The 27834-nt window shown below is 47.6% G+C and overlaps 1 protein-coding gene across 1 annotated transcript in view; it reads right to left on the bottom strand.

Annotated features, from left to right (window-relative positions):
- Window positions 1-1483: 1483 nt before the first annotated feature.
- FAM120B (family with sequence similarity 120 member B) overlaps window positions 1484-27834 on the bottom strand; it is a 121317-nt gene continuing 94966 nt past the window's right edge. The window contains exon 8 of the mRNA XM_070796593.1: window positions 1484-27531. Coding sequence (XP_070652694.1) covers window positions 27506-27531 — 26 coding nt within the window. The 3' untranslated portion in view covers window positions 1484-27505. The remainder of the gene's footprint in view (window positions 27532-27834) is intronic.

Raw genomic sequence — 27834 nt, 5'->3', positions numbered from 1 at the left:
TTGAAACATGCTGTAATGTAGGGTCTGACCAAATAGTTCAGTTCAAGGCTGTCTTGCAAATATTAGCACTTGTAATAAAAGTTATAGGAGTATCTATTTAGTTTTGTTTTTCTTTCCTAAAGAAAAACTTACTTTTAACTATTTCAGAAACTGCCCCTGGATTCGTTTTCTTCCTTCTGATTGTCTCATTTACTTTTGAACTGACTGTGGAGAACCATGCAGCTGGCCTAGAGGTCGGATTGTGATGATGTGCTGTTTTCCCTCTTCATTTCGGGTGCTGAGAGCATTCACCCATAAACTCTGAAACATCGGTTAGCTTCTCGGGAGATCATCTTGAAGTCCAGTTCTGCTATCACTACTTCCTGGGAGGAGTGCTATGTACAAATCTCTGGAGCAGGTTATAGACGTGGAGACCTCCAGGAGACCTGCCAGCCATCGTGCTCCTGGACTCAGGGCTCTGAAAGGCTTTAATGCCGTAGGGCGTTTCCCATTTGTGGGTTCCTTGTGAACATTTAGACCTCCATAATGACCATTTACAGAGAAGGCAATGGCACCCCACTCCAGCACTCTTGCCTGGAAAATCCCATGGATGGAGGAGCCTGGTGGGCTGCAGTCCATGGGGTCGCTGGGAGTCGGGCACGACTGAGCGACTTCCCTTTCACTTTTCACTTTCATGCACTGGAGAAGGAAATGGCAACGCACTCCAGTGTTCTTGCCTAGAGAACCCCAGGGACTGCGGGGCCTGGTGGGCTGCCATCCATGGGGTCGCACAGAGTCGGACACAACTGAAGCGACTTAGCAGCAGTAGCAGCAATGACCATTTATCATTAAAAATAAGTTTGAGGTCAAAGTTTTGTAAATCTGGAATTCTATGTGTAATGATTCCTTTTCCATTTTTGCCAACCTTCTCAAAATATTTTGAGTTTGGATGCTACCTAATAACACACCTAGTGAAAAAAATCTAATCAGTAACTTGGTTTGAGCTGGCAAAAAATTAGTTTGTTTAACAGAGTATCTCACATTTAGCCAACCATGTTGACATCAATAGATATACCTGATCATTCCCTGATTAGTAGCTAATCAAGACTGTTGTTTTCAAGAGCCATAAATATCGGGGCAAGGGGTAGATAGGGCCAGGATGGAGCTAACTGCAGAGCATATACCTGCTGTGTGTGAGGATTTTCAGGCAGTTAGGTGATGGCATGGCCAGGATATTAGTCTTATCTGTTCAATTATGAAGCTGAAACCCCAGCCTTTTTGGAAAGACGTGTACAAAGTCTCTGGTTGTCTGGAGAAAATCACAGAGAATTCTGACTTCCTTCAAGCTTCACAAAGGTGAAACGAGTTTTAACCTTGAGCACACATTACAAAATTCTAATAAAGGAAATGATATTTGAAGAGTGTAGAGTTTCACTCAAAAAACGTGGTAATAAATGCTGATGGGCAACATGTCCGCCACACAAAAATTAAAGAAAAATTCCAGGGGAAGTCACTAGTGCCTTTCTTTATTCCACTGGGAATTTGCAGTAACGTCAAACATCGACACTTCAAAAACAAGAAACAAACTTTTTTTTTATGATTTTCACAAATCAGAGGAAATAATTACTAATCTAATCAGGAAGTTTGGTGAAGATTATTGTTCCATTTCCCTCATAATTTTGTAAGAAAAATGTTTTTGATTTTATACTGGACAAACTTTGATATGAGCTCTTCATTTGCTCAAAATTTACAGCAGGTTTTGAGCCCTCCTGGTGGCTCAGATGGTAAAGCATCTGCCTACAATGTGGGAGACCCAGGTTTCATCCCTGGGTTGGGAAGATCCTCTGGAAAAGGAAATGGCAACCCACTCCAGTACTCTTGCCTGGAAAATCCCATGGATGGAGGAGCGTTGTAGGCTACAGTCCATGGGATCGAAAAGAGTCATACATGACTGAGCAACTTCACTTTCACTTTCACTCTGAGCCCTCCTGGCACTCGGGTGCCTCCTATTCTGGGTCTTCTATTTGACATGGGTATGGGTGCCAGGAGAAATATCAATAACCTCAGATATGCAGATGACACCACCCTTATGGCAGAAAGTGAAGAGGAACTAAAAAGTCTCTTGATGAAAGTGAAAGAGGAGAGTGAAAAAATTTGCTTAAAGCTCAACATTCAGAAAACGAAGATCATGGCATCCGGTCCCCTCACTTCATGGGAAATAGATGGGGAAACAGTGGTGGAAACAGTGTCAGACTTTATGTTTATGGGCTCCAAAATCACTGCAGATGGTGACTGCAGCCATGAAATTAAAAGACGCTTACTCCTTGGAAGGAAAGTTATGACCAACCTAGATAGCATATTCAAAAGCAGAGACATTACTTTGCCAACAAAGGTCCATCTAGTCAAGGCTATGCTTTTTCCTGTGGTCATGTATGGATGTGAGAGTTGCACTGTGAAGAAAGCTGAGCGCTGAAGAATTGATACTTTTGAACTGTGGTGTTGGAGAAGACTCTTGAGAGTCCCTTGGACTGCAAGGAGATCCAACCAGTCCATTCTGAAGGAGATCAGCCCTGGGATTTCTTTGGAAGGAATGATGCTAAAGCTGAAACTCCAGTACTTTGGCCACCTCATGTGAAGAGTTGACTCAGTGGAAAAGACTCTGATGCTGGGAGGGATTGGGGGCAAGAGGAGAAGGGGACGACAGAGGATGAGATGGCTGGATGGCATCACTGACTCGATGGACGTGAGTCTGAGTGAACTCTGGGAGTTGGTGATGGACAGGGAGGCCTGGCGTGCTGCAGTTCATGGGGTTGCAAAGAGTCAGACAGGACTGAGCGACTGATCTGATCTGATCTGATCTGATGGGTGCTGCTGCCTGGATTCGGTAATTCCCCAGAGGGGTTAGCCTCAAAAGTGCCAGCATGCTTTGGTTTATTACAAGGTACAAACTATTTTTTCCTTGAAATACTCAAATGCCCCATTCATTCACATATTTTATTATGGGACATTTCAAATGCATACAAAAGAAGTTGAGAGACCAGTGTTACAAAACCCTATGCATCCTTCACTCCCTCCAGTAATTACTCCTGACCACCGTTATGTCATTCCCTCCTCTCCCCAACCCCACACACCCCAAAGTATTTTGAAGCAAATCCCAGAAGTCCTATAACTTCATTTGTAAATTTTTCAGCCCTCTAAAAGATAGTGGATCACAATAAACTGTGGAAAATTCTGAAAGAGATGGGAATACCAAACCACCTGACCTGCCTCTTGAGAAACCTGTATGCAGGTCAGGAAGCAACAGTTAGAACTGGACATGGTTCCAAATAGGAAAAGGAGGACATCAAGGCTGTATATTGTCACCCTGCTTATTTAACTTACATGCAGAGTACATCATGAGAAATGCTGAGCTGGAGGAAGCACAAGCTGGAATCAAGACTGCCTGGAGAAATATCAATAACCTCAGATATGCAGATGACACCACCCTTATAGCAGAAAGTGAAGAACTAAAGAGCCTCTTGATGAAAGTGAAAGAGGAGAGTGAAAAAGTTGGCTTAAAACTCTACATTCAGAAAACTAATCATGGCATCCAGTCCCATCACTTCATGGGAAATAGATGGGGAAACAGTGGAAACAGTGGCTGAGTTTATTTTTCTGGGCTCTAAAATCACTGCAGATAGTGATTGCAGCCATGAAATTAAAGGACGCTTACTCCTTGGTAGGAAAGTTATGACCAACCTAGACAGCATATTCAAAAGCAGAGACATTACTTTGCCAACAAAGGTCCATCTAGTCAAGGCTATGGTTTTTCCAGTGACCATGTATGGATATGAGAGTTGGACTGTGAAGAAGGCTGAGTGCCGAAGAATTGATGCTTTTGAACTGTGGTGTTGGAGAAGACTCTTGCGAGTCCCTTGGGCTGCAAGGAGATCCAACCAGTCCATCCTAAAGGAGATCAGTCCTGTGTGTTCATTGGAAGGACTGATGTTGAAGCTGAAACTCCAATACTTTGGCCACCTGATGCGAAGAGCTGCCTCATTGGAAAAGACCCTGATGCTGGGAAAGATTGAGGGCGGGACAAGAAGGGGACAACAGGATGAGATGGTTGCATGGCATCACCGACTTGATAGACATTGGTTTGGGTGGACTCTGGGAGTTGATGATGGACAGGGAGGCCTGGCGTGCTGTGGTTCATGGGGTCGCAAAGAGTCGGACACAACGGAGCAACTGAACTGAACTGAACTGAACTGATAATGATCATATTTTAAAATATAATCACAGTTTCATAATCACATTTTTAAAGATTAAATATAATTTCTTTAAACATTTTTTTTTTTAATTTTTGGCTGTCCTGGGTCTTCGTTGCCTTGCGCACTAACTGGTGCTGCTCTTCACTGCGGTGCTTGGGCTGCTCGCTGTGGCGGCTCTTTCCCTGGAGCACAGGCTCTAGGCCCTCAGGCTTCAGGAGGCAGCACGTGGACTTGGTAATTGCGGCTCGGGGGCTCTAGAGGGCGGGCTCAGTGTTTGTGACCCACAGACTCAGCTGCTCTGTGGCATGTGGAATTTTCCCAGATCAGAAATCGAACCCAGGACCCCTGCTTTGGCAGGTGTATTCTTATGTGGATAAGAATAAGCACATATTCTTATGTGCTCCACCTGGGAAGACTCTTAAGTACAACTTCTCAACCAAATTTCCAGTCTATGTTCAAATTTCCTCAATTGTTCTATGTTCAAAATACCTCTTTCAAATCTGGAACCAGTCTCTCCAATCTTCCTCTCTTGACGACGTCTCTCTCTGTGTATCGATCTCTTTCAGTCTCTTTCTCAGTTTCTTGAAACTCAATTGTCCAGAAACTGGGTGATTTGTACTGCAGGGTTCCGCACTTCCTGGTGATTGCTGATTGAATTCCTATAGTTTATGTTTTTGTCTTTTCCTATAAATTGGCAGTTAGATTTAGAAGCTTGATCACATTCAGTTCAATTTTTCAACAACAGAGTAATCTATTGATAAGTTTATATATCTTACCGTTGCTTAGATTGGCAAGTTTGACCCGTTGCTATTAAATAATAATCGACTGTGATGAAATATCTGAGTGTCACTGACTGCTTTTGTTTATGCCATTAGAAGATAAATTTCAGTTTCTAAAGCCACAGCCTTCTTCCAATCATAGATCTCAAACTCAGACTGGGCAGAGCTTCAAAAGCCTTCTGTTGTGCAGGTCAGATGTTTCTTTCCGCCTGCCCTGGGGTGGAGGGTACCTGGTCTCTGCACAAACTGCTCCAGCAATGGGAGTTCACCCACCGAGCCTGGCCCCTGGGCCACAGGAAGCGCCACCACAATATCTCAAATTCTCCTTCAGGGCAGTGCATTTTCGTCCAAGGTTTTTTTTTTTGTTGGTTTTTTGTTTTTAAACAGGGTTTTTCTCATGTTCCCCTGCTCTGTGTTAATAATGTAAATATCACTTGCTTGTCGAATGAACTTCCCAGACTGTTCCCTGGACAGTCAGTCCCCTGGACTGAGGGTGCTTTGCTCGTTCTTGTGAATCTTCTTACAGTTCAGTCCCTGCATCCACACTCTGCCTCCTGTGCCTGCTTGTGGTCACCAGCTTCATCTGCATGTTATGCGGTGGGTGACAGAATGGTGCCCCCTCTGCCTTCACCTTCACTGTCCCTGTTGGGCTGTTTGGGGAGCAGGCCTCAGGGAACCTGCCGTCTGAGTGTCTGTTCCGGCCCATGAAGACGGCTCCTCCGGGCGCGGGGGGAGAGAGTCCGTGTGACTGGTACCTCTTACTAGAGGCCCAGGTGATAAGGTTCCCTTTTAGAAACTTAAGTCCAGCTATTTGCAGTGGTGACTCCTTGAGCTCCAGCTCCTGCTCCTTGACGGCAGGGCTCAGATCCCTCGCGGCCTTAAAAGGAGTCAGGCAGTGGGCTTCACAGGCGGCTTCTCTCTGAAAGTGCCAAGGGGATGGTTTGAGAGAGTGAGAGGGTGCCTCCCAGAGCTTGGACTCAAAATAGCCTGGTCATCTTGAGCTTCCCTTAATAGCCAGCCATGAGTCAGTCATCCACAGTCTATGTAAAGCCTTTGTAAACCTATTTGTATTTGTTTGTGCCACTCTGAAGAGCAATTAAATTCAAAGAATTACCTGATTATTCTCTCTTATTTTCCTTAAACTGAAACCATCTTTAAGTTTCGAGAGTGTCCTCTAGTCTCTCTGGAGTTGGGTGGCAGGGGACATGTCACATCCACTTGTGAATGTGCCTCAGGGAGGCTCAGTGACACCAGCTCACTGTCACCCTCACCCTCGGATGGAGCCCTCTGGGGGATTGCATGTTGCCCAAGTGACATCAGTTTCTGGGCAGAAACAAGTGTCTTGCCTTCTGGAGTCATTCCATCACTTCTCAGCCATGTGGCCCAGACGTCCTTACCTGTGAAATGTGTGAAATGTTAGCGCTTCCTCCCAAGGAGGAGCAGGTGACGTAAGTACTTAGCCTGCTAAGTAAGTACTTAGTAAGTACTTAGCCCAGAGGCTGCTGCACAGCAAGTCCTCAGTGAATGCAGTTGTGACTAAGCCTCAGGCTGTCCCGTTCTCCAGAGGGCCCACAGCCCTACCCCATCTATCTGCCTAGAAACTCTTACGTGTCCCCCTTCAAACCCTTCGAATTCCAGCTCAGGGTGCCTCTGGGAAGCCACCCGGCCTTGCTCCAGCCTCCTCGCTCCCCTCATCTCACTGCATCTCCCCCTGCAGAGCAGCAGCTCTGCTCTGTGAAAGGTACCTGCTCACTCACTGTGCAGTGACCTCCGGCTGCGGCCCTGGAGGGCAGAGACCTCACCTCTTCGCACTGGCTCTCCATCCATGTCTATCACTACTGCTGAATACATACTTGTTAAAATAATTAATTAAACTCACTCAGGGCTTTCTTGCATAAAACTTTCACTGGAAGCTATAAATGTCTTTGATTCTTGAAGAATTCTTTGTTACTAAATGCAATTTTGTAAGAAAAAACCTTCCCAACATAGGGTGTTGGGGGAATGGGGGTCAATGGGGGGATGGGGGTGGAAAAGATAAATAGAATTCTTGGTGGTAGGAAGTCTGAGGAGCTGCTGCACTGGCGTCTCCTCCCATCCCACTGGGAGCTTGACTCCAAACTAAGCACTTGTTTCTAAGCTTAGGCGACAGCAGCTGCTGAGCAAGGTTAGTGTGCAGGGCTTTGCAGCCGACCAGGGCCTTCTGTCGAGCCCGTCCTCTCTGCCAGGTGTGTGCCCCTGCTGGCCTCCTGAGGACTAGCCTGCTGTCCCCGGACACTCTCCAAGGTACCTTGGGGTCAATTTGCTGTAAACGGCCCTCAGATTTGGGACCAGCTTCTCTCGCTTCTGCTGCTTGGCAGTTCATACTCTATGCAAAATTTTATAAATGACCTGGCATGATATGGTAACTATATTTTCAGACCCTCAAACGGAGTTTGTCAACCTAAGATTGATTTCAGATTTGTGAACTGTTTTATACAAGAAGTCTTATAAAGTTACAAATATTAAATCATATTTTATGATTTAATGATTTATGTGGGCTATCTGAAGAAGACTCTTAAGAGTCCCTTGGAGAACAAGGAGATCAAACCAGTCAATCTTGAAGGAAATCAATCCTGACAATTCACTAGAAGGACTGGACAAGAGCTGACTCACTGGAAAACAGCCCGATGGTGGGAAAGATGGAAGGCAGGAAGAGAAGGGGGCGACAGAGGATGGGGTGGTTAGATAGCATCACTGACTCAATGGACGTGAGTTTCAGCAAGCTCTGGGAAATGGTGCAGGACAGGGAAGCCTGGCGTGCTACAGTCCATGGGGTCACGAAGAACTGGACACGACCGAGCGACTGAACAATAACAGCAGCAAAAAGGAAGGAAAAAAATCCACTATCAACACCAACTTTCAATATTTTTATTTGCTTCTTTTCAGGTTTATGTATGTATATTGTTTGCCTGTATGTTTTATATTTTTACAAAACTCAAACCAAACTTGCCATCTTCACCTCAAGTTTAAAATTTAATAGTGATTATGAGGCAGCATGTCGGAAGAGTTCCCACTTATAATAGGAGTTTGTGTGGGAATCCCTGGCAATCCAGTGGTTAGGACTCAGGGCTCTCACAGCTGGGGCCCAGGTTCCCAGATTCAATCACTGGTCAGGGAACTGAGATCCCCCCAAAAAAGGATATAGTGTGAATTTGTGACTCGGAGTTCTGAAGCTTGAATACCTACAGGTCTGGTTTTATCTGTGGCCTGTATCGTGCATGTTCTGTAATTGGTTCTACATTTGTATCGTTGTTGTTGCTTAGTCATGTCCAACTCTTTGCGACCCCATGGACTGTAGCACGCCAGGCTTCCCTGTCCTGCGCCATTTCCCAGAGCTTGCTCAAATTCATGTCTATTGAGTCGGTGAGGCCATCCAACCATCCCATTCTCTGTCATCACCTTCTCCTCCTGCTTTCAATCTTTCCCAGCATCTGTGTCTTTTGCAATGAGTCAGCTCTTCCCATCAGGTGGCCAAAGTATTGGAGCTTCAGCTTCACCATCAGTCCTTCCAATGATTATTCAGGACTGATTTCCTTTAGGATTGACTGGTTTAATCTCCTTGCTGCCCAAGGGATTCTCAAGAGTCTTCTCTAGCACCATAGTTTGAAGGCATCAGTTCTTTGGCGCTCAGACTTTTTTATTGCCCAGCACTCACATCTGTAAATGACTACTGGAAAAACCATAGCTTTGACTATATGGACCTTTGTCAGCAAAGAAATGTCTCTGCTTTTCACTACCCTCTCCAGGCTTGTCATTGCTTTCTTTGCAAGGAGCAAGAGTCTTTTAATTTCATGGCTACAGTTACTGTCTGCAGGTATTTGGGAGCCCAAGAAAATAAAGTCTGTCACTGTTTCCATTGTTTCCCCATCTATTTGGCATGAAGTGATGGGACCAGATGCTATGATCTCCGTTTTTTGAATGTTGAGTTTTAAGCCAGCTTTTTCACTCCCCTCTTTCCCTTTCACCAAGGGGCTATTTACCTCCTCTTCAGTTTCTGCCAATAGGCTGTTATCATCTGTATATCTGAGGTTATTGATATTTCTCTTGGCAACTTTGAGTCCAGCTTATGCTTCACCCAGCCTGGCATCTCACATGATGTACTCTGCATAAAATTTAAGTACTCCTTTCCCAAGTTTGAACCAGTCTGTTGTACCATGTCTGGTTCTAACTGTTGCTTCTTGACCTGAATACAGGTTTATCAGGAGGCAGGTCAAGTGGTCTGGTATTCCCATCTCTTGAAGAATTTTCCACAGTTTGTTGTGGTCTACATAGTCAAAGGCTTTAACATAGTCAATGAAGCAGATGTTTTTCTGGAACTCTCTTGCTTTTTCAATGATCCAACAGATGTTGGCAATTTGACCTCTGGTTCCTCTGCCTTTTCTAAATCCAGCTTGAACATCTGGAAGTTTCAGTTCACATACTGTTGAAGCCTTGCTGGGAGAATTTTGAGCATTACTTTGCTAGTGTGCGAGATGAGTACAACTGTGCGATAGTCTGAACATTCTTTGGCATTGCTTTTCTTTGGGATCGGAATGAAAACTGACCTTTTCCAGTCCTGTGGCCACTGCTGAGTTTTCCAAAGGTGTTGGCATATTGATTGCAGCACTTTAACAGCATCATCTTTTAAGATTTGGAATAACTCAGCTGGAATTCCATCACCTCCACTAGTTTTGTTTGTAGTAATGCTTCCTAAGGCTCATTTGACTTCATATACCAGGATGTCAGGCTCTAGGTGAGTGATCACACCATCATGGTTATCCAGGTCATTAAGATCTTTTCTATATAGTTCTCCTGTGTGTTCTTGCCACCTTTTCTTAATATCTTCTGTTTCTGTTAGGTCCATACCATTTCTGTCCTTTATTGTGCCCATCTTTGCATGAAATGTTCCCTTGATATCTCTAATTTTCTTGATGAGATCTCTAGTCTTTCCTGTTCTATTCTTTTCCCCTCTTTCTTTGCATTGTTCACTTCAAAAGGCTTTCTTATCTCACCTTGCTGTTGTCTGGAACTCTGAATTCAGATGGATGTATCTTTTCTTTTCTCCTTTGCCTTTTGCTTCTCTTCTTTTCTCAGCTATTTGTAAGGACTCCTCAGACAACCATTTTGTCTTTTTGCATTTCTTTTTCTTGGGGAAGGTTTTGATCACCACCTCTTGTACAATGTTACAAGCCTCCATCTATAGTTCTTCAGGCATCTGTCTATCACATCTGATCCCTTGAATCTATTTGTCACTGTCACTGTATAATCATAAGGGAATCAAGTTAGGTCATACCTGAGTGGTCTAGTGGTTTTCCATACATTCTTCAATTTAAGTCTAAATTTTGCAATATTAATTTCATGATCTGAGCCACAGTCAGCTCCCAATCTTGTTTTTGCTGACTATATAGAGCTTCTCCATCTTTGGCTACAAAGAATATAATCAATCTGATCTCAGTATTGACCATCTAGTGACATCCATGTGCAGAGTCATCTCTTGTGTGGTTGGAAGAGGGCGTTTGCTATGACCAACATGTTCTCTTGGCAAAACTCTGTTAGCCTTTGCCCTGCTTCATTTTGTACTCCAAGACCAAACTTGCCCATTACTCCAGTTATCTCTTAACTTCCTACTTTTGCATTCCAGGCCCCTATGGTGAAAAGGACATCTTTTGGGGGTGTTAGTTCTAGAAGGTCTTGTAGGTCTTCATAGAACCATTGAACTTCAGCTTCTTTGGCATTACTGGTCAGGGCATAGACTTGGATTACTGTGATATTGAATGGTTTGCCTTGGAAACTAACAGAGATCATTCAGTTGTCTTTAAGAGTGCACCCAAGAACTGCATTTTGGAGTCTTTGGTTGACTATGAGGGCTACTCCATTTCTTCTAAGGGATTCTTGCCCACAGTAGTAGATATAATGGTCATCTGAATTAAATTTGCCCATTCCTCTCCATTTTAGTTCACTGATTCCTAAAATGTTGATGTTCATTCTTGCCATCTCCTGTTTGACCACTTCCAATTTACCTTGATTCATGGACCTAACATTCCAGGTTCCTATGCAATATTATTCTTTACAGCCTTGGACTTATACTTTCATAACCAAACACATCCACAACTGGGTCTTGTTTCCACTTTAGCTCAGCCTCTTCATTCTTTCTGGAGCTATTTCTCTGCTCTTCTCCAGTAGCATTTTGGACACCTACTGACCTGAGAGGGTTCATCTTTCAGTGTCATATCTTTTTGCCTTTTCATACTGTTCATGGGATTCTCAAGGCAAGAATGATGAAGAGGTTTAACATTCCCTTCTCTAGTGTAGCACATTTTGTCTGCACTCTCCAGCATGACCTGTCTATCTTGGGTGGCCCTACGCAGCATGACTCATAGTTTCACTGAGTTGGGCAAAGCTGTGATCCATATGATCAGTTTAGTTAGTTTTCTGTGACTGTGGTTTTCATTCTGTCTGTCCTCTGATGGATGAGGATAAGGGTCTTGTGCAAACTTCCTGATGGGAGGTACTAGCTGTGGGTAAAACTGGGTCTTATTCTGGTGGGCAAGGCCATGCTCAGTGAGTCTTTGATCCAGTTTTATGTTGACGGGTGGGGCTTTGTTCCCGCCAGTAATTTGGCCTGTGTTCAGTCTTAGTGGTAGCAGCACAGGTTAATTGCTCCCTGGCATGTAAAATCATAGCTCCCTGACCAGGGATCGAACCTGTGTTGCTTGCATTGTAAGGTAGATTCTTACCCACTGGACCACTAGGGAAGTCCCTCCTTTTTGCTAATCTGTACTAAGTTATAAGTAAGCAAAGACATTAAGAAAAATTAATAGATGCTATTAAACAGTGTCTGCGGCATAAGTTCTGGATGATACTAGGACCTGCAGCCACATTGCAAAGCACTGGTGTCTTTTCAGTTGTTTGCCTCTTGACTCTTCTCCATGTCTTTTCTCAGAGCCCTTGTGATGTTCTCTGTGCAAAATGCACAGCGCTAGCTGGTCTTGCCCGAGTGCTCAGATTCCCAAGTCCACTGGGACAGCGAGTGGCCCCGTCCTCCCATGAGTCCTTCATGGGCCCTCCTGAGAGTCAGCCGAGACTTGTTGTGTGTGAAGACTGTGCAGCATTTTCACCCTGAAAAGGAGCTTGCCTCTGTGAAGGGCCCTACCCTCCTCGGAAGGTGCTTGGGCAATGCTGCTGTGTGGCCCTGCTAACTCATCGTGCCTTCCTCCAAGTTGCAGATGGGGGCTCTGGCTTCAGGACAGCTCAGGGGAAGTCCTGGCTCTTAGACCCAATTCCAAAGTGGATAAAACATTTCTAGCAAAGTTTTCGCAAAGATGGAGGGCTGGAAGGCATAGTATAATAATCTTAGTGGTTGAGTCCCTCCCATATTCCACATCTTTCTATTATTTCTTACCCATTTCAAGTTCCCCACCAGTTAACTTGTAATTAAATATTTTAATGAAAAAATTTTCATTGGTGTTTAATATCCTTGAATTTAAATTATAAAATCCTATTCTGCATCTCATAAAATCAATTTTTTCCCAAGCACATGGCTTTTTATATTCCGATTGGCTGGATGGGAGAATTCACACCACACACACACACACACTTCTATGGAAAAAAATCTATTTTCTTGGAAAGACCACGTCTATCTCTCTATTCTCAGTCCTAAAATAATCATAAGACTTATTGAAACTGCTTTTTCTTCCCTAGATCCATTGAAACTTAATTCCTAGTTCCTGCTTGTCTTGAACCTGGATGACTCCTGGGGTCTCCACGCCAATCTCTGGGCCCCCACGTCCTTCCTGGTCCTTTGCACCCTCCACAGACAACAGACGTAATCTTCCTATAATGCAGTTCTGACCATGCCAGTTCCGTCCTTAAAATTATTTATTGCTTTTTGCTTTTTATTCACTTTAAGAATATTTATTTTCAATAAATAAAAGTAACTCTTGTGGGATATAAATTAGAAGATAAATTTGGGATTAACAGATACACACTATTATATATAAAATAGGTGAAGAACTAGGAACTACTGTGTAGCACAGGGAGCTATAATCAATATATTGTAATAACCTAAAAGGGAAAAGAATCTGAAAAAGAGTACATACATACATATATATATTTATGTATAACTCAATCACTTTGCTATATACCTGAAACTAACACAACATTGTAAATCAACTATGCTTCAAGAACAAAACAAGACAAACAAAAAAATCATATCTTTTAGGCGCAAGTCTATGTATTTTGACAAGCGTGCACAGCTGGTAACTGCCACCACCACACTCAAGGCGTAGACTAGCGTTTCAGCTCCCCGCCCCCCAAATCCCCTGTGCATTTGGCAATCAGTGATCTGCTTTCGGTTCAATTTTGCTTTTCCCAGAATACCATATAAATGGAGGCGACTTCCCAGGTGGCTCAGACGGTAAAGCGTCTGCCTACAATGAGGGAGACCTGGGTTCAATCCCTGGGTCAGGAAGATCTCCTGGAGAAGGGAATGGCAACCCACTCCAGTATTCTTGCCCCTCTCCCCACAAAAAAGGGGCTCAAATAAGTATTTTAAGGGCTTCCCTGCTGGCTCAGGGGTTAAAGCATCTGCCTGTAATGTGGGAGACTCAGGTTTGATCCCTGGGTTTAGAAGATCCCCTGGAGAAGGAAATGGCAACCCACTCCAGTATTCTTGCCTGGAGAATCCCATGGAGAACGGGAGCCTCGTAGGCTACAGTCCACGGGGTCGCAAAGAGTTGGACACGACTGAGTGACTTCACTTTCACTTTCACTTTCACAGTATAGTAGCCTCATTTTATAATTAAGCTTTTTACTCTGAGGTAATCATAGACTCAACGCAGTTGAAGGGAATGACACAGAGGTCTCTGGACACTGGCCCTGCTTGTTTCCAGCCCCACCTTCCCTGTGGGCGCTGCCTGCTGGCTTCATGCACACTGGAATGGAAGTGACTGTCCATCTTCCCAGGTCTGTGCTTCCGTCTGGACCTTTCTCTCTTCACTGCATCCAGATAGAGCTGGAGAAGGTCTTCCCTCCTAACAAAGGCCAGTTATTTCACAGGCGTTTCCACCATCGCCTCTCACTGTCCAGGCTTCTCTCCTCCCATCACATCTCTTTCATCCTGAACTACTGATTGCACTTGGTTGTCCTTACGGCTGAACAGCTGTGCTGCAGGGTCCCCACGTAAAGAAACGGGAGAAGCTCCCTGGCCTCCTCCTCCTCCTGTCCAGCTGCTGTTCCATTATCCTGGGTCTCTTTGCAGCCAACTCACCCCAAACACACTCTGTAAATACTGCTTGAGCCTTCCCTCCACGCGCCCTCCTGCACGCTGACACGCCGGAGTGCTCCTGTCACGGCACCACGAATGCTCTTCGGCCAAATCTAAGAGAGATCCCTTGCTTGGAACATTTCCTTTTGCCTGTCTATGCTTTGTGATGCTGAGTTCTCCAGCGTTTTCTCCTATTTCATTACTTGCTTGTTGGCTCTTGGATCCCTGGGTCCTTTCTCATTCTCTATCCAAGTTCTGGCTGTGGGTGTTTCTTAGGGCTCTTGGAAGCCACTTGAAGACAGTTGTATGTGCTTTTCTTATTTAAGATGTTTGTGATTATACTGTGCTACATGAATATATCTTTGAATTTAAAATCCACCATTACATAAAGAGTCAAAATTCCATTGAGTACTCACACCAGCCCCATTCTCCTCTATAACTAACCCACATCCCAGCCCTGGGGCTCCGCCAGCCCCTCCAGCCTTCCCCCTCCCCAGACAGATGTCTTCAAGCTGTTAGGAAGAGCTTCCTTCAGCTCTTTGGGAGTTGGCTGTCATCTCTGTCATCTACCCTGTCTAAGTATTTATTCTTTTTCAGAGCAAACTGATTTGTTCCTAGTAACTAGCGTAGTCTGCGATTATCTATTGACTTCTCTAAGAGGGCAATCTTACTCAGTCTTTGCTGTGAGAACAAACCCTCTGGAAGCAGCAACTGTGAGCCTTCCAGTGTTTCAGTCCCAGTGCTTGGAGTGCACAGGGCACACGGAAGCAGCATAAAACATACTGACAACTTCAGTGAAGCCTGTGTTTGATTCCCATCTCACACATACATCCCCAGACTACAGGTATGTGTACATATGTGTACACTCATTACCCATGGATTTCGTACTTGTGAATTTGCCCACTTGCTAAAAAGTTCCAAGGGAGGAGAAGACCGGAGACGCACAACCTCCCAGAGACAAAGGCAAGTGAGAAAAGCAACACAGCACAGCACAACAAACCCGCACAGCTGCCGTCAACGGCTGAAGTGTCTGAGCACGAGCACCGCTGTGCTCCATTCCCATGGTTGCTGTTGTTGTTCAGTCGTCCAGTCATGTCCAACTCTGCAACCATGTGGACTGCAGCACGCCAGGCCTCCCTGTCTTCACCATCTCCCAGAGCTTGCTCAAACTCATGTCCATTGAGTCAGTGATACCATCCAACCATCTCATCCTCTGTAGTCCCCTTCTCCTCCTGCCTTCAAGCTTTCCCAGCATCAGGGGATTTTCTAATGAGTTGGCTCTTTGCATCAGATGGCCAAAGTATTGGAGCTTCAACTTCAGGATCAGTCCTTCCAATGAATATACAGGATTGATTTCCTTTAGGATTGACTGGTTTGATCTCCTTTCAGTCCAAGGGACTCTCAAGAGTCTTCTCTAACACCACAGTTCAATAGCATCAATTCTTTGATGCTCAGTCCAACTCTCACATTCATACATGACTATGGAAAAACCATAGCTTTGGCTAGATGGTCTTTGTTGGCAAAGTAATGTCTCTAATTTTTACTATGCTGTCTAGGTTGGTCATAGCTTTTCTTCCAAGGAGCAAATATCTTTTAATTTCATGGCTGCAGTCACCATCTGCAGTGATTTTGAAGCCAAATAAAATGAAGACTGTCACTGTTTCCATTGTTTCCCCATCTATTTGCCATGAAGTGATAGGACCAGATCCCATGATCTTCGTTTTATGAATGTTGAGTTTTAAGCCAGCTTTTTCATTCTCATCTTTCGCTTTCATCAAGAGGCGCTTTAGTTTCTTTTTGCTTTCTGCCATAAGGGTGGTGTCATCTGCATGTCTGAGTTTACTGATATTTCTCACAGCAATCTTGATTCAAGCTTACACTTCATCTAGCCCAGCATTTTGTATGATGTACTCTGCATATAATTAAGCAGGGTGACAATATACAGCCTTGACATACTCCTTTCCCAAGTTTAAATCAGTCCGTTGTTCCATGTCCAGTTCTAACTGTTGCTTCTTGACCTGCATACAGGTTTCTCAGGAGGTAGGTAAAGTGATCTGGTATTCCCATCTCCTGAAGAATTTTCCAGTTTGTTGTGGTTTACACAATCAGAGATTTTAACGTAGTCAATGAAGCAGATGTTTTTCTGGAACTCTCTTGCTGTTTCTATGATCCAATGGATGTTGCCAATTTGACCTCTGGCTCCTCTGCCTTTTCTAAATCCAGCTTGAACATCTGGACATTCTCAGTTCACATACGGTTGAAACCTAGGTTGGAGAATTTTGAGCACTACTTTGCTAACATGTTAGATGAGTAATTGTGTGGTAGTTTGAGCATTCTTTGGCATTGCCTTTCTTTGGGATTAGAATGAAAACACCTTTTCCAGTCCTGTGGCCAGTGCTGGGTTTTCCAAATTTGCTATCATGTTGAGTGCAGCACTTTAACAGCATCATCTTTTAGGGTTTGAAATAGCCTAGTTAGAATTCCATCACCTCCACTAGGTTTTTTTGCAGTGATGCTTCCTAAGGCCCACCTGACTTTGCACTCCAAGATGTCGGGCTCTAGGTGAGTGATCACACCATCGTGGGTCATTAAGATTTCCCACGGTGGAGAGCCCCAAAGCCTTTCCACATGAAGAAACCTTCATTTCTTTTAGCTTCAACAGGTCATGTGTCCAGAATTTTTTGTCTTTTATATTCTTTAACAGTCTTATTTTTATTTGTTTAGTTTTGGCTGTGCTGGGTTTTTGTTGCTGTTCAAGGTTTTCTCGAGTTGCGGTGAGGGGGACTACACTTTGCTGGGGTGCACAGGCTCTGGAGCACTCAGAGCTCGGGGGTTGTCACACATGGGCCTAGTTGGCCCATTCCCCGAGGCATGTGGAATATTCCCAGACCAGGTCTCAAACCAGTGTCCTCTGCATTGCAAGGTGGCTTCTTATCCATTGGACCACCAGAGAAGCCCTAGACTTACCTCTTTTAGATGGAAAAAAAAAAAAATTGTGCCTAAGAACCTAGCTAAGAGAGATCTAAGCCAGTGACATGTTTTCTGGAATCTAGATATTCACAAATGTGGCAATGATAGTGACGAAAGGCACAAAAAAACTTGAAGATAAGGGGGATTACTACCCTCTCCCTTCCTGGGGGCCCCTATGTCTCCCCAGGGGCAATGGGAAGCTCTCAGAAGATACTTCTGGAAACTGACACACTTACTCTCTATGGCCTGCAGATTAGAGGATTGTTCCAGATACCATCTTTCCCACTGAACGTTCTGTCCAGAGCACCTGCCAGGCTCCAGGCCCCTGTCCCACTTCCGGGAGGAGCCCGGTCCGTTTCCTGCTCTATTGTAAACAGCAGGCACTCAGAGAGCCTGGGCTAGAAATACAGGGTAGGCTTCACACTCGGCAAGCTGGGGGAGTGCGGCACCCGCTTCCTGCAAACAGGCTGGAAACTGTGATGCCCTATGTGTGCTGCTGGCTTGCAAAAGAGGGTCCCCTGTCTCTTTCCAGAGGACCAGCCCTCTGCCCTTGTTTCCTGCTGCAGCGCCTTTGCAGTGTCTGTGGGTTATGCTCTTGTCCCCTTACTGACTGCAGCCAAAAGGTAAAACCTCACCTGTCTTGCTTGCTTAGGTGGGTGCCTGGCACTCAGGGTGCTCAGCAAGTACTTTTGGTGAACGAGTGGGTCCAGACCCTGGATGGTGTGGAGGCAGGAGGGTGGCATCCAAGGGGACAAGGGCCCCCAGAGGGTTAGGGTCCTCACAGTCCCTCGTCAACTCCTCTTAGCCTGGAGCCTCGGCACTGATTGGAGGGCCTGTCTTCTGTGAAGATTCACTCCATTTATCCTGAAGGCAGCCCGTGCTTTGTCACACAGAGAAGCCTGGGACTCAGAGGACTTAAATCCTTCTCCAGAATCACAGCAGCTGGTAATGGAAAGAGGTCCGAGCTGAGTTCTAAGCCTAAAAGGTTACAGATCTCTTAGTGCCAGACGGTTTCCTGGAAACCACAAAGGACAACGGTGCTTGGGAGCTCTGACTCTGGGGTGAGGACGCAGGGCAGACGCCTGTCTGTGCCTCAGTTTCCACGTCTGTGAAATGATGGGGATGGTGATAGCATCTGTGCATGGGGCCATGGGAATTAAACTGAAAACCACCTCATATGTAACCAGGGACCAAGAAGCATCAGCTAGCACTACTGTTACCACATTCACAGAGCTATTATCAATCAGATCAGATCAGTCGCTCAGTCATGTCTGACTCTTTGCAACCCCATGAATTGCAGCACGCCAGGCCTCCCTGTCCATCACCAACTCCCGGAGTTCACTCAGACTCACCTCCATCGAGTCGGTGATGCCATCCAGCCATCTCATCCTCTGTCGTCCCCTTCTCCTCCTGCCCCCAATCCCTCCCAGCATCAGATTCTTTTCCAACGAGTCAACTCTTCACATGAGGTGGCCAAAGTACTGGAGTTTCAGCTTTAGCATCATCCCTTCCAAAGAAATCCCAGGGCTGATCTCCTTCAGAATGGACCTGTTGGATCTCCTTGCAGTCCAAGGGACTCTCAAGAGTCTTCTCCAACACCACAGTTCAAAAGCATCAATTCTTCAGCACTCAGCCTTCTTCACAGTCCAACTCTCACATCCATACATGACCACAGGAAAAACCATAGCCTTGACTAGACGAACCTTTGTTGGCAAAGTAATGTCTCTGCTTTTGAATATGCCATCTAGGTTGGTCATAACTTTCCTTCCAAGGAATAAGTGTCTTTTAATTTCATGGCTGCAGTCACCATCTGTAGTGATTTTGGAGCCCAGAAAAATAAAGCCTGACACTGTTTCCACTGTTTCCCCATCTATTTCCCATGAAGTGGTGGGACCAGATGCTATTATCAATACCAACAGGATAAAACTTGCTTTTCCCGGGTCTCCTCAGACTCTGTTCCAGATGAAAAATCAGTGTGGGCAAGGTGCTTAGCGGTCAGTGCCTGATGCCTGTGCCAGTCCAGGGTCTCTGCTTATCAGCCTCTGGGCGGAGGAGAGCAAGGCAGCAGCAGGGTCATACCCATCACTACTTCCAGCAGCACCTCGTTTCTCTCAAGTTTGGGGATTAACTCATCAAGCTAATTTGTGCAGCCACTTTGAAGGAGTGAAAAGGACCAGGGGGTCCTTTCCCAGGACTCCCCAGGAAAGCCAAGGACCAGGGCGGGGGGTGCTGCTGAGGGGTGGAGACTCAGCAGGTAGCCTGAAGCTGAGCACCTCAAAGGCCTGGAAGAGGCTCACCTGACGCTCACCTAGGTGCCAGGGCTCCTGCGGATGAGGGTCTGGGTGGCTTTCAGACCCTGGGAGTTTGGAGGAGGGACAGTCCCCAAGGACACGGCTCCTCAGGAGGGCAGGCGGGGACCTGTGGCCCCTCACCTGGTCCCCGCACCCCTCCGAGCCCCCCTCCTCCAGTCCATTTCTCCACTCTGGTCTCAGCTGCTCACCTCTGGCCGCCTGTCCATCTCCAGCTCCTGCAGAGAAGCTGGCCGTGCCCTTGGTTCCCTTCCAGCCCCACGCACCTTCTGCCTCGGGCCAGAGGCAGATTCAAACACGGTCCTTGAGCTAGGGATGACTTAGGAAGGGCGGTGAGCATTGCTGGGGCTCCAGTCTGTGTCTCCTGGATGGCCAGCACCAAGCAGTGAGGCCAGGTAGCCGGAGAGTGACTGTTGTGGGGGAGCAGAGACAGAGATCAAGAGAAAGAGAAGAGGGACAGACAGACAGAAAGACAGACACACAGAGGGAGACAGAGGGACAGAGGGAGGCAGAGAGAGAGACAGACACAGGAGGGGCGCAGAGGCAGAGATGCACAGAGGGGGAGGTGGGAGGAGAGGCGTTGGCACCTGCTGGTGTCCCTCTGATCCCACACAGCCTCCTGGAAGGGATGCCCCCCAGTTTATGATGAGGAAACTGGGGTGCAGGGAGATTCAGGGGCAGCTGGATTTACTCAGCTTGTCTGGCCCCAGCCCTCTGAGTCTCCTTATTCTCTGGGAAGTGATGGAGGAAATTCAAAAGTAGGAAATTGCGAGCACAAGCTTACTACGTTTGTGTTGGGCCTGAGTGCAGTGTGCAGAGGTGAAGGGAAGCGCCCGCTGTCTGAGGGGCTGTGTGTCCCCAGGTCAGTCAGCAGTGGAGGCGCCCATGAGGCCACGATGGGGAGTTGCCCACGGGGGCCCGGGCCGGGGAGGTAGTGGTGTCTGTGTGATTAAATCCCACAGCGTGGGTCTGGTGCAAGGGGCACCATGGGAGATTCCGAGCGCATTTCATGGGGCCTGGCTGGGAACGCAGCTGCAGAGCTGAGCAGACACACAGGGCCCGCCGAGGTGCAGCTGCGGAGAAGGGCGCAGACGGTGGCCCAGGAAGGCTTCCTGGGGCTCTGGGATCCCCTTCAATCCGGGGCCACATCCTGGGGGTACCCCACCCCACCAGAGGGCAGGGAGCAATGCTAGGGAATAGACCAAGGAGCACAACACCGAGACAGGTCTGAGACAGGTGGAGGGCAGAGAGGAACCCACAGGAGGGAGCTCCCAGCAAACAGCCCAGAAGACGGGGGGCGGGGTGGGGAGGAGACGGCCAGGCAACAGCGAAAGTGTCTGATCTCTTGTTCTGTTCTCAAAACCAGCCTTAGATGTAGTAAGCAGCTCCTGCCATGACAACACTGTGCACCATCACTCAGCACCGGCTGGCTTGGACAGTAAGTGCCCTTCTTCACACAGAGTGTGCAGGCTGCAAAGGCAGCCCTGCTCTGGGCTGCGGGAAGAAGGCTGCAGTCTCCCTGGGGAGCTCTCAAGGCCTGGTCCAGGGTGCCAGGTCCACACTGTTGGGGGTGAGGACTTGCTGAGCAATGACTCAGTTGACCAGCTTGTTTCATAGCTAAGACAAAACAAGGCCCAAGCGTGGACTTGTTCACCTTCACCTTCAGCGAGATTGGGCCAATAGCCCAGTCAGTCAGTTCAGTTGCTCAGTCGTGTCTGACTCCTTGTGACACCATGGACTGCAGCACACCAGGCCTCCCTGTCCTTCACCAACTCCCAGAGCTTGCTCAAACTCATGTCCATTGAGTCGGTGATGCCATCCAGCCATCTCATCCTCTGTCGTCCCCTTCTCCTCCTGCCCCCAATCCCTCCCAGCATCAGATTCTTTTCCAACGAGTCAACTCTTCACATGAGGTGGCCAAAGTACTGGAGTTTCAGCTTTAGCATCATCCCTTCCAAAGAAATCCCAGGGCTGATCTCCTTCAGAATGGACCTGTTGGATCTCCTTGCAGTCCAAGGGACTCTCAAGAGTCTTCTCCAACACCACAGTTCAAAAGCATCAATTCTTCAGCACTCAGCCTTCTTCACAGTCCAACTCTCACATCCATACATGACCACAGGAAAAACCATAGCCTTGACTAGACGAACCTTTGTTGGCAAAGTAATGTCTCTGCTTTTGAATATGCCATCTAGGTTGGTCATAACTTTCCTTCCAAGGAATAAGTGTCTTTTAATTTCATGGCTGCAGTCACCATCTGTAGTGATTTTGGAGCCCAGAAAAATAAAGCCTGACACTGTTTCCACTGTTTCCCCATCTATTTCCCATGAAGTGGTGGGACCAGATGCTATTATCAATACCAACAGGATAAAACTTGCTTTTCCCGGGTCTCCTCAGACTCTGTTCCAGATGAAAAATCAGTGTGGGCAAGGTGCTTAGCGGTCAGTGCCTGATGCCTGTGCCAGTCCAGGGTCTCTGCTTATCAGCCTCTGGGCGGAGGAGAGCAAGGCAGCAGCAGGGTCATACCCATCACTACTTCCAGCAGCACCTCGTTTCTCTCAAGTTTGGGGATTAACTCATCAAGCTAATTTGTGCAGCCACTTTGAAGGAGTGAAAAGGACCAGGGGGTCCTTTCCCAGGACTCCCCAGGAAAGCCAAGGACCAGGGCGGGGGGTGCTGCTGAGGGGTGGAGACTCAGCAGGTAGCCTGAAGCTGAGCACCTCAAAGGCCTGGAAGAGGCTCACCTGACGCTCACCTAGGTGCCAGGGCTCCTGCGGATGAGGGTCTGGGTGGCTTTCAGACCCTGGGAGTTTGGAGGAGGGACAGTCCCCAAGGACACGGCTCCTCAGGAGGGCAGGCGGGGACCTGTGGCCCCTCACCTGGTCCCCGCACCCCTCCGAGCCCCCCTCCTCCAGTCCATTTCTCCACTCTGGTCTCAGCTGCTCACCTCTGGCCGCCTGTCCATCTCCAGCTCCTGCAGAGAAGCTGGCCGTGCCCTTGGTTCCCTTCCAGCCCCACGCACCTTCTGCCTCGGGCCAGAGGCAGATTCAAACACGGTCCTTGAGCTAGGGATGACTTAGGAAGGGCGGTGAGCATTGCTGGGGCTCCAGTCTGTGTCTCCTGGATGGCCAGCACCAAGCAGTGAGGCCAGGTAGCCGGAGAGTGACTGTTGTGGGGGAGCAGAGACAGAGATCAAGAGAAAGAGAAGAGGGACAGACAGACAGAAAGACAGACACACAGAGGGAGACAGAGGGACAGAGGGAGGCAGAGAGAGAGACAGACACAGGAGGGGCGCAGAGGCAGAGATGCACAGAGGGGGAGGTGGGAGGAGAGGCGTTGGCACCTGCTGGTGTCCCTCTGATCCCACACAGCCTCCTGGAAGGGATGCCCCCCAGTTTATGATGAGGAAACTGGGGTGCAGGGAGATTCAGGGGCAGCTGGATTTACTCAGCTTGTCTGGCCCCAGCCCTCTGAGTCTCCTTATTCTCTGGGAAGTGATGGAGGAAATTCAAAAGTAGGAAATTGCGAGCACAAGCTTACTACGTTTGTGTTGGGCCTGAGTGCAGTGTGCAGAGGTGAAGGGAAGCGCCCGCTGTCTGAGGGGCTGTGTGTCCCCAGGTCAGTCAGCAGTGGAGGCGCCCATGAGGCCACGATGGGGAGTTGCCCACGGGGGCCCGGGCCGGGGAGGTAGTGGTGTCTGTGTGATTAAATCCCACAGCGTGGGTCTGGTGCAAGGGGCACCATGGGAGATTCCGAGCGCATTTCATGGGGCCTGGCTGGGAACGCAGCTGCAGAGCTGAGCAGACACACAGGGCCCGCCGAGGTGCAGCTGCGGAGAAGGGCGCAGACGGTGGCCCAGGAAGGCTTCCTGGGGCTCTGGGATCCCCTTCAATCCGGGGCCACATCCTGGGGGTACCCCACCCCACCAGAGGGCAGGGAGCAATGCTAGGGAATAGACCAAGGAGCACAACACCGAGACAGGTCTGAGACAGGTGGAGGGCAGAGAGGAACCCACAGGAGGGAGCTCCCAGCAAACAGCCCAGAAGACGGGGGGCGGGGTGGGGAGGAGACGGCCAGGCAACAGCGAAAGTGTCTGATCTCTTGTTCTGTTCTCAAAACCAGCCTTAGATGTAGTAAGCAGCTCCTGCCATGACAACACTGTGCACCATCACTCAGCACCGGCTGGCTTGGACAGTAAGTGCCCTTCTTCACACAGAGTGTGCAGGCTGCAAAGGCAGCCCTGCTCTGGGCTGCGGGAAGAAGGCTGCAGTCTCCCTGGGGAGCTCTCAAGGCCTGGTCCAGGGTGCCAGGTCCACACTGTTGGGGGTGAGGACTTGCTGAGCAATGACTCAGTTGACCAGCTTGTTTCATAGCTAAGACAAAACAAGGCCCAAGCGTGGACTTGTTCACCTTCACCTTCAGCGAGATTGGGCCAATAGCCCAGTCAGTCAGTTCAGTTGCTCAGTCGTGTCTGACTCCTTGTGACACCATGGACTGCAGCACACCAGGCCTCCCTGTCCTTCACCAACTCCCAGAGCTTGCTCAAACTCATGTCCATTGAGTCGGTGAGGCCATCCAACCATCTCATCCTCTGTTGTCCCCTTTTATTCCTGCCTTCAATCTTTTCCAGCATCAGGGTCTTTTCCAATGAGTCAGTTCTTCACATCAGGTGGCCAAAGGATTGGAGTTTCAGCTTCAGCATCAATCCTTCCAATAAATATTCAGGACTGGTTTCCTTTAGGATGGACTGGTTTGATCTCCTTGCAGTCCAAGGGACTCTCAAGAGTCTTCTCCAACACCACAGTTCAAAAGCATCAATTCTTTGGTGCTTAGCTTTCTTTATAGTCCAACTCTCACATCCATACATGACTACTGGAAAGACCATAGCTTTGACCAGACGGACCTTTCTTGGCAAAGCAATGTCTCTGCTTTTTAATATGCTGTCTAGGTTGGTCATAGCTTTTCTTCCAAGGAGTAGGCATCTTTTAATTTCATGTCTGCAATCACCATCTGCAGTGATTTGGGAGCACCAAAAAATAAAGTCTGTCACTGTTTCCATTGTATCCCCATCTATTTGTCATGAAGTGATGGGACCAAATGCCATGATTCTAGTTTTCTGAATGTTGAGTTTTAAGACAACTTTTTCACTCTCCTCTTTCACTTCATCAAGAGGCTCTTTAGTTCTTCACTTTGTGCCATAAAGATGGTGTTTTCTACAAATCTGAGGTTATGGATATTTCTCCAGGCAATCTTGATTCCAGCTTGTGTTTCATCAGCCCAGCATTTTGCATGAAGAACTCTGAATATAAGTTAAATATGCAGGGTGACAATATACAGCCTTGATGTCCTCCTTTTCCTATTTGGAACCAGTCTGTTGTTCCACATTCAGTTCTAACTGTTGCTTCTTGACCTGCACACAGATTTCTCAGGAGTCAGGTCAGGTGGTCTGGTATTCTCATCTCTTGAAGAATTTTCCACAGTTTGTTGTGTTCCACACAGTCAAAGGCTTTTGGTGTACTCAATAAAGCAGAAGTAGATGTTTTTCTGGAACTCTCTTGCTGTTTATATGATCCAATGGATATTGGCAATTTGATCTCTGGTTCTTCTGCCTTTTCTAAACCCAGCTTGAACATCTGGATATTCACAATTTACGTACTATTGAAGCCTGGTTTGGAGAATTTTAAGGAATTTTAAGCATTACTTTGCTAGCATGTGAGATGAGTGCATTTGTGCGATAGTTTGAACACTCTTTGGCATTGCCTTTCTTTGGGATTGGAATGGAAACTGACCTTTTCCAGTCCTGTGGCCACTGCTGAGTTTTCCAAATTCGCTGGCATTTTAAGCACAGCACTTTAACAGCATCATCTTTTAGGACCTGAAATAGCTCAACTGGAATTCCACCACCTCCACTAGCTTTGTTTGTAGTGATGCTTCCTAAGGCCCACTTGACTTCACATTCCAGGATGTCTGGCTGTAGATGAGTGATCACATCGTCGTGGTTATCTGGGTCATACAGATCTTTTTGTATAGTTCTTCTGTGTATTCTTGCCACTTCTTATTAATATCTTCTGTTAGATACATACCATTTCTGTCCTTTAGCCCATCTTTGCATGAAATGTTCCCTTGGTATCTCTAATTTTCTTGATGAGATCTCTGGTCTTTCCCATTATATTGTTTTCCTCTATTTTTTTGCATTGATCACTGAGGAAGGCTTTCACATCTCTCCTTGCTACTCTTTGGAACTCTGCATTTAAATAGGTATATATTTCCTTTTCTCCTTTGCCTTTAGATTCTCTTCTTTTCTCAGACAACCACTTTGCCTTTTTGCATTTCTTTTTCCCAACCGAGGGAGTTTGGGAATTTTTGTGCCGGAGTTCAGCTACAGATACCTGGATCTATTTGAGCCAGCTTAAGAAGAAGACTTAACTCAGGGGATGGTACTTCCAGAATAGTAGACACAAGCAGAGAGCAGGCTCCAAGCTGCGTTTCCAGAACAGCCCCTACCTCCCGCTTCAGGACGGGCCTGGTGAGACAGCTGGTGCTTCTGCTTCCAGCAGTGGCCCAGCCATGCCCGGCTTCAGGGTTAGAATCCAGGAGCATCACATGACAGCGGGCACACAGACCTCAGGAGAGGGCGCTGGTAGTTCTGGGCTTCTGGACAAGGCCTGCCTCCAGGGCTCTCCAGGCCCCACCCTCCCTGTTCTTTAAACAAAGAAGAGTGACTCTGGGACTCAGGGCTCCTCTGCTAAGTGACAGCAGCAGAGTCTGCACGATGGGACCAGAAATCCCAAATCTGACCCTGGACACTCGCTCTGTGGTCACTGTGCCTACGTGAAGGTCTTCGTGCCTGGGCAGCCTTTTGAGCTGCCCTCAGCCATGAGCACATGCATGGTGTGTGCACACTTGAACACAGACCTGGGTTTGGATGATGGCTTGGAACTGTAACCCACCACTTGTTAGCCGTGTCATTTTCGTCAAAGGGCCAGCTTCTCAGATCTCAGTCTACTCACTTGGGAAGCAGTGTCTGCCAGTTCACCATGGCACCAGGCCCCCTGAACAGGAGTCTTGGAATTTCCCAGGGACTGGGAGATGCTGTTGGGGTCTCCAGAAGGCCCCTGATGAGGAGCCCTCTTCTGCATCTGGTTCAACCAGGATGCAACACCCCCCTGGGTCCTGGGCCATCATGGGCTGTGTACAGCTCCAGCCACACCAGTGCCACCCTCTGTGAAAAGACAAACCACATCTTGTGGAGAACCATGCTTGGGCTCACAGATCCAGGGCTCTGCCACAGGGCTCCTGTGAATGCAAAGGACATGGTAAACTCAAAGGCCAAACGGGCGTGACTTGTGTAGGACTCACTGACTTTTCCAGTGGGACTTGGGAGGACCTTTCACTGGGGAGGAACTGACTACAGTACCACACCAAGGGGGTGTAGACGCCCCACGCTTTGCTGAGTCTGTCAAGCAGACTCATGGGGAGGGAGACCTCCCTCCCCATGGTTTCCTGAGTGCCGGGGTCATCTCTTCCAAGCGCATCCCTGGGACACACCCCGCCAGGTGGCCAAGGCAAGCTCTCATTCAGCCTTTCTTCCGATGCAGCACTGACTGTGTTTCAAACTTCAGCTGAAGTTCAGGGCTGAGCAGTGAGGCCTCACCTGCCAGCAGGGTGGGTGGGGGTGAGTCTGCGAGTCCCGACTTCCCTTCCTCACTCTCTGGGGTCGCCTGGAACGCCTCACCTTGTCGGATCACCACGCAGCCTCCTCTGATGTTTCTGAGTGGGATGAGAGGCCAGAGCAAATGGTCCTCTTCCTTTTTTGCTGCCCCAGCAACTGGTCACTGACCAGCAGGACAGCTGCACCCCGGGCGGGCCTGGCTGGCTGGGGAGATGAGAGAGGCATTGACATCCCTGAAACTTGCCCGCAGCTCCCATTACTGAAGATCACAGTGCATATTCAGCCATGGTCACTTGAGAGAAGAAAAGAAAAACAAAACACGACAAAATGAATAACCTAAAACAATTAAAAGGTAAAAGAAAAACACCAGAGTCAATTATCTACTTTTCTTTCCCTCAGGTTGTCAAATAAAGGTCATTCCCCTACCACGTTTTGAAAAACCAAGACAAAGAGTTCTCTGAGTTATGAGCACTTGTGGCAAATTATTTAATATAGGAAGTGCCACACTGAGCGAGTCGCCATGGTGAGTGTGTCGTTACCATTACTAAAGTCTATGTCCTGTTTAATCCGTTCAAGGACTTTCACATACCTTTCC

This window comes from Bos indicus, chromosome 9 (genome assembly GCF_029378745.1).
Source record: "Bos indicus isolate NIAB-ARS_2022 breed Sahiwal x Tharparkar chromosome 9, NIAB-ARS_B.indTharparkar_mat_pri_1.0, whole genome shotgun sequence".
NCBI lineage: Eukaryota > Metazoa > Chordata > Mammalia > Artiodactyla > Bovidae > Bos > Bos indicus.
This window is presented reverse-complemented; position numbering and strand designations above follow the sequence as displayed.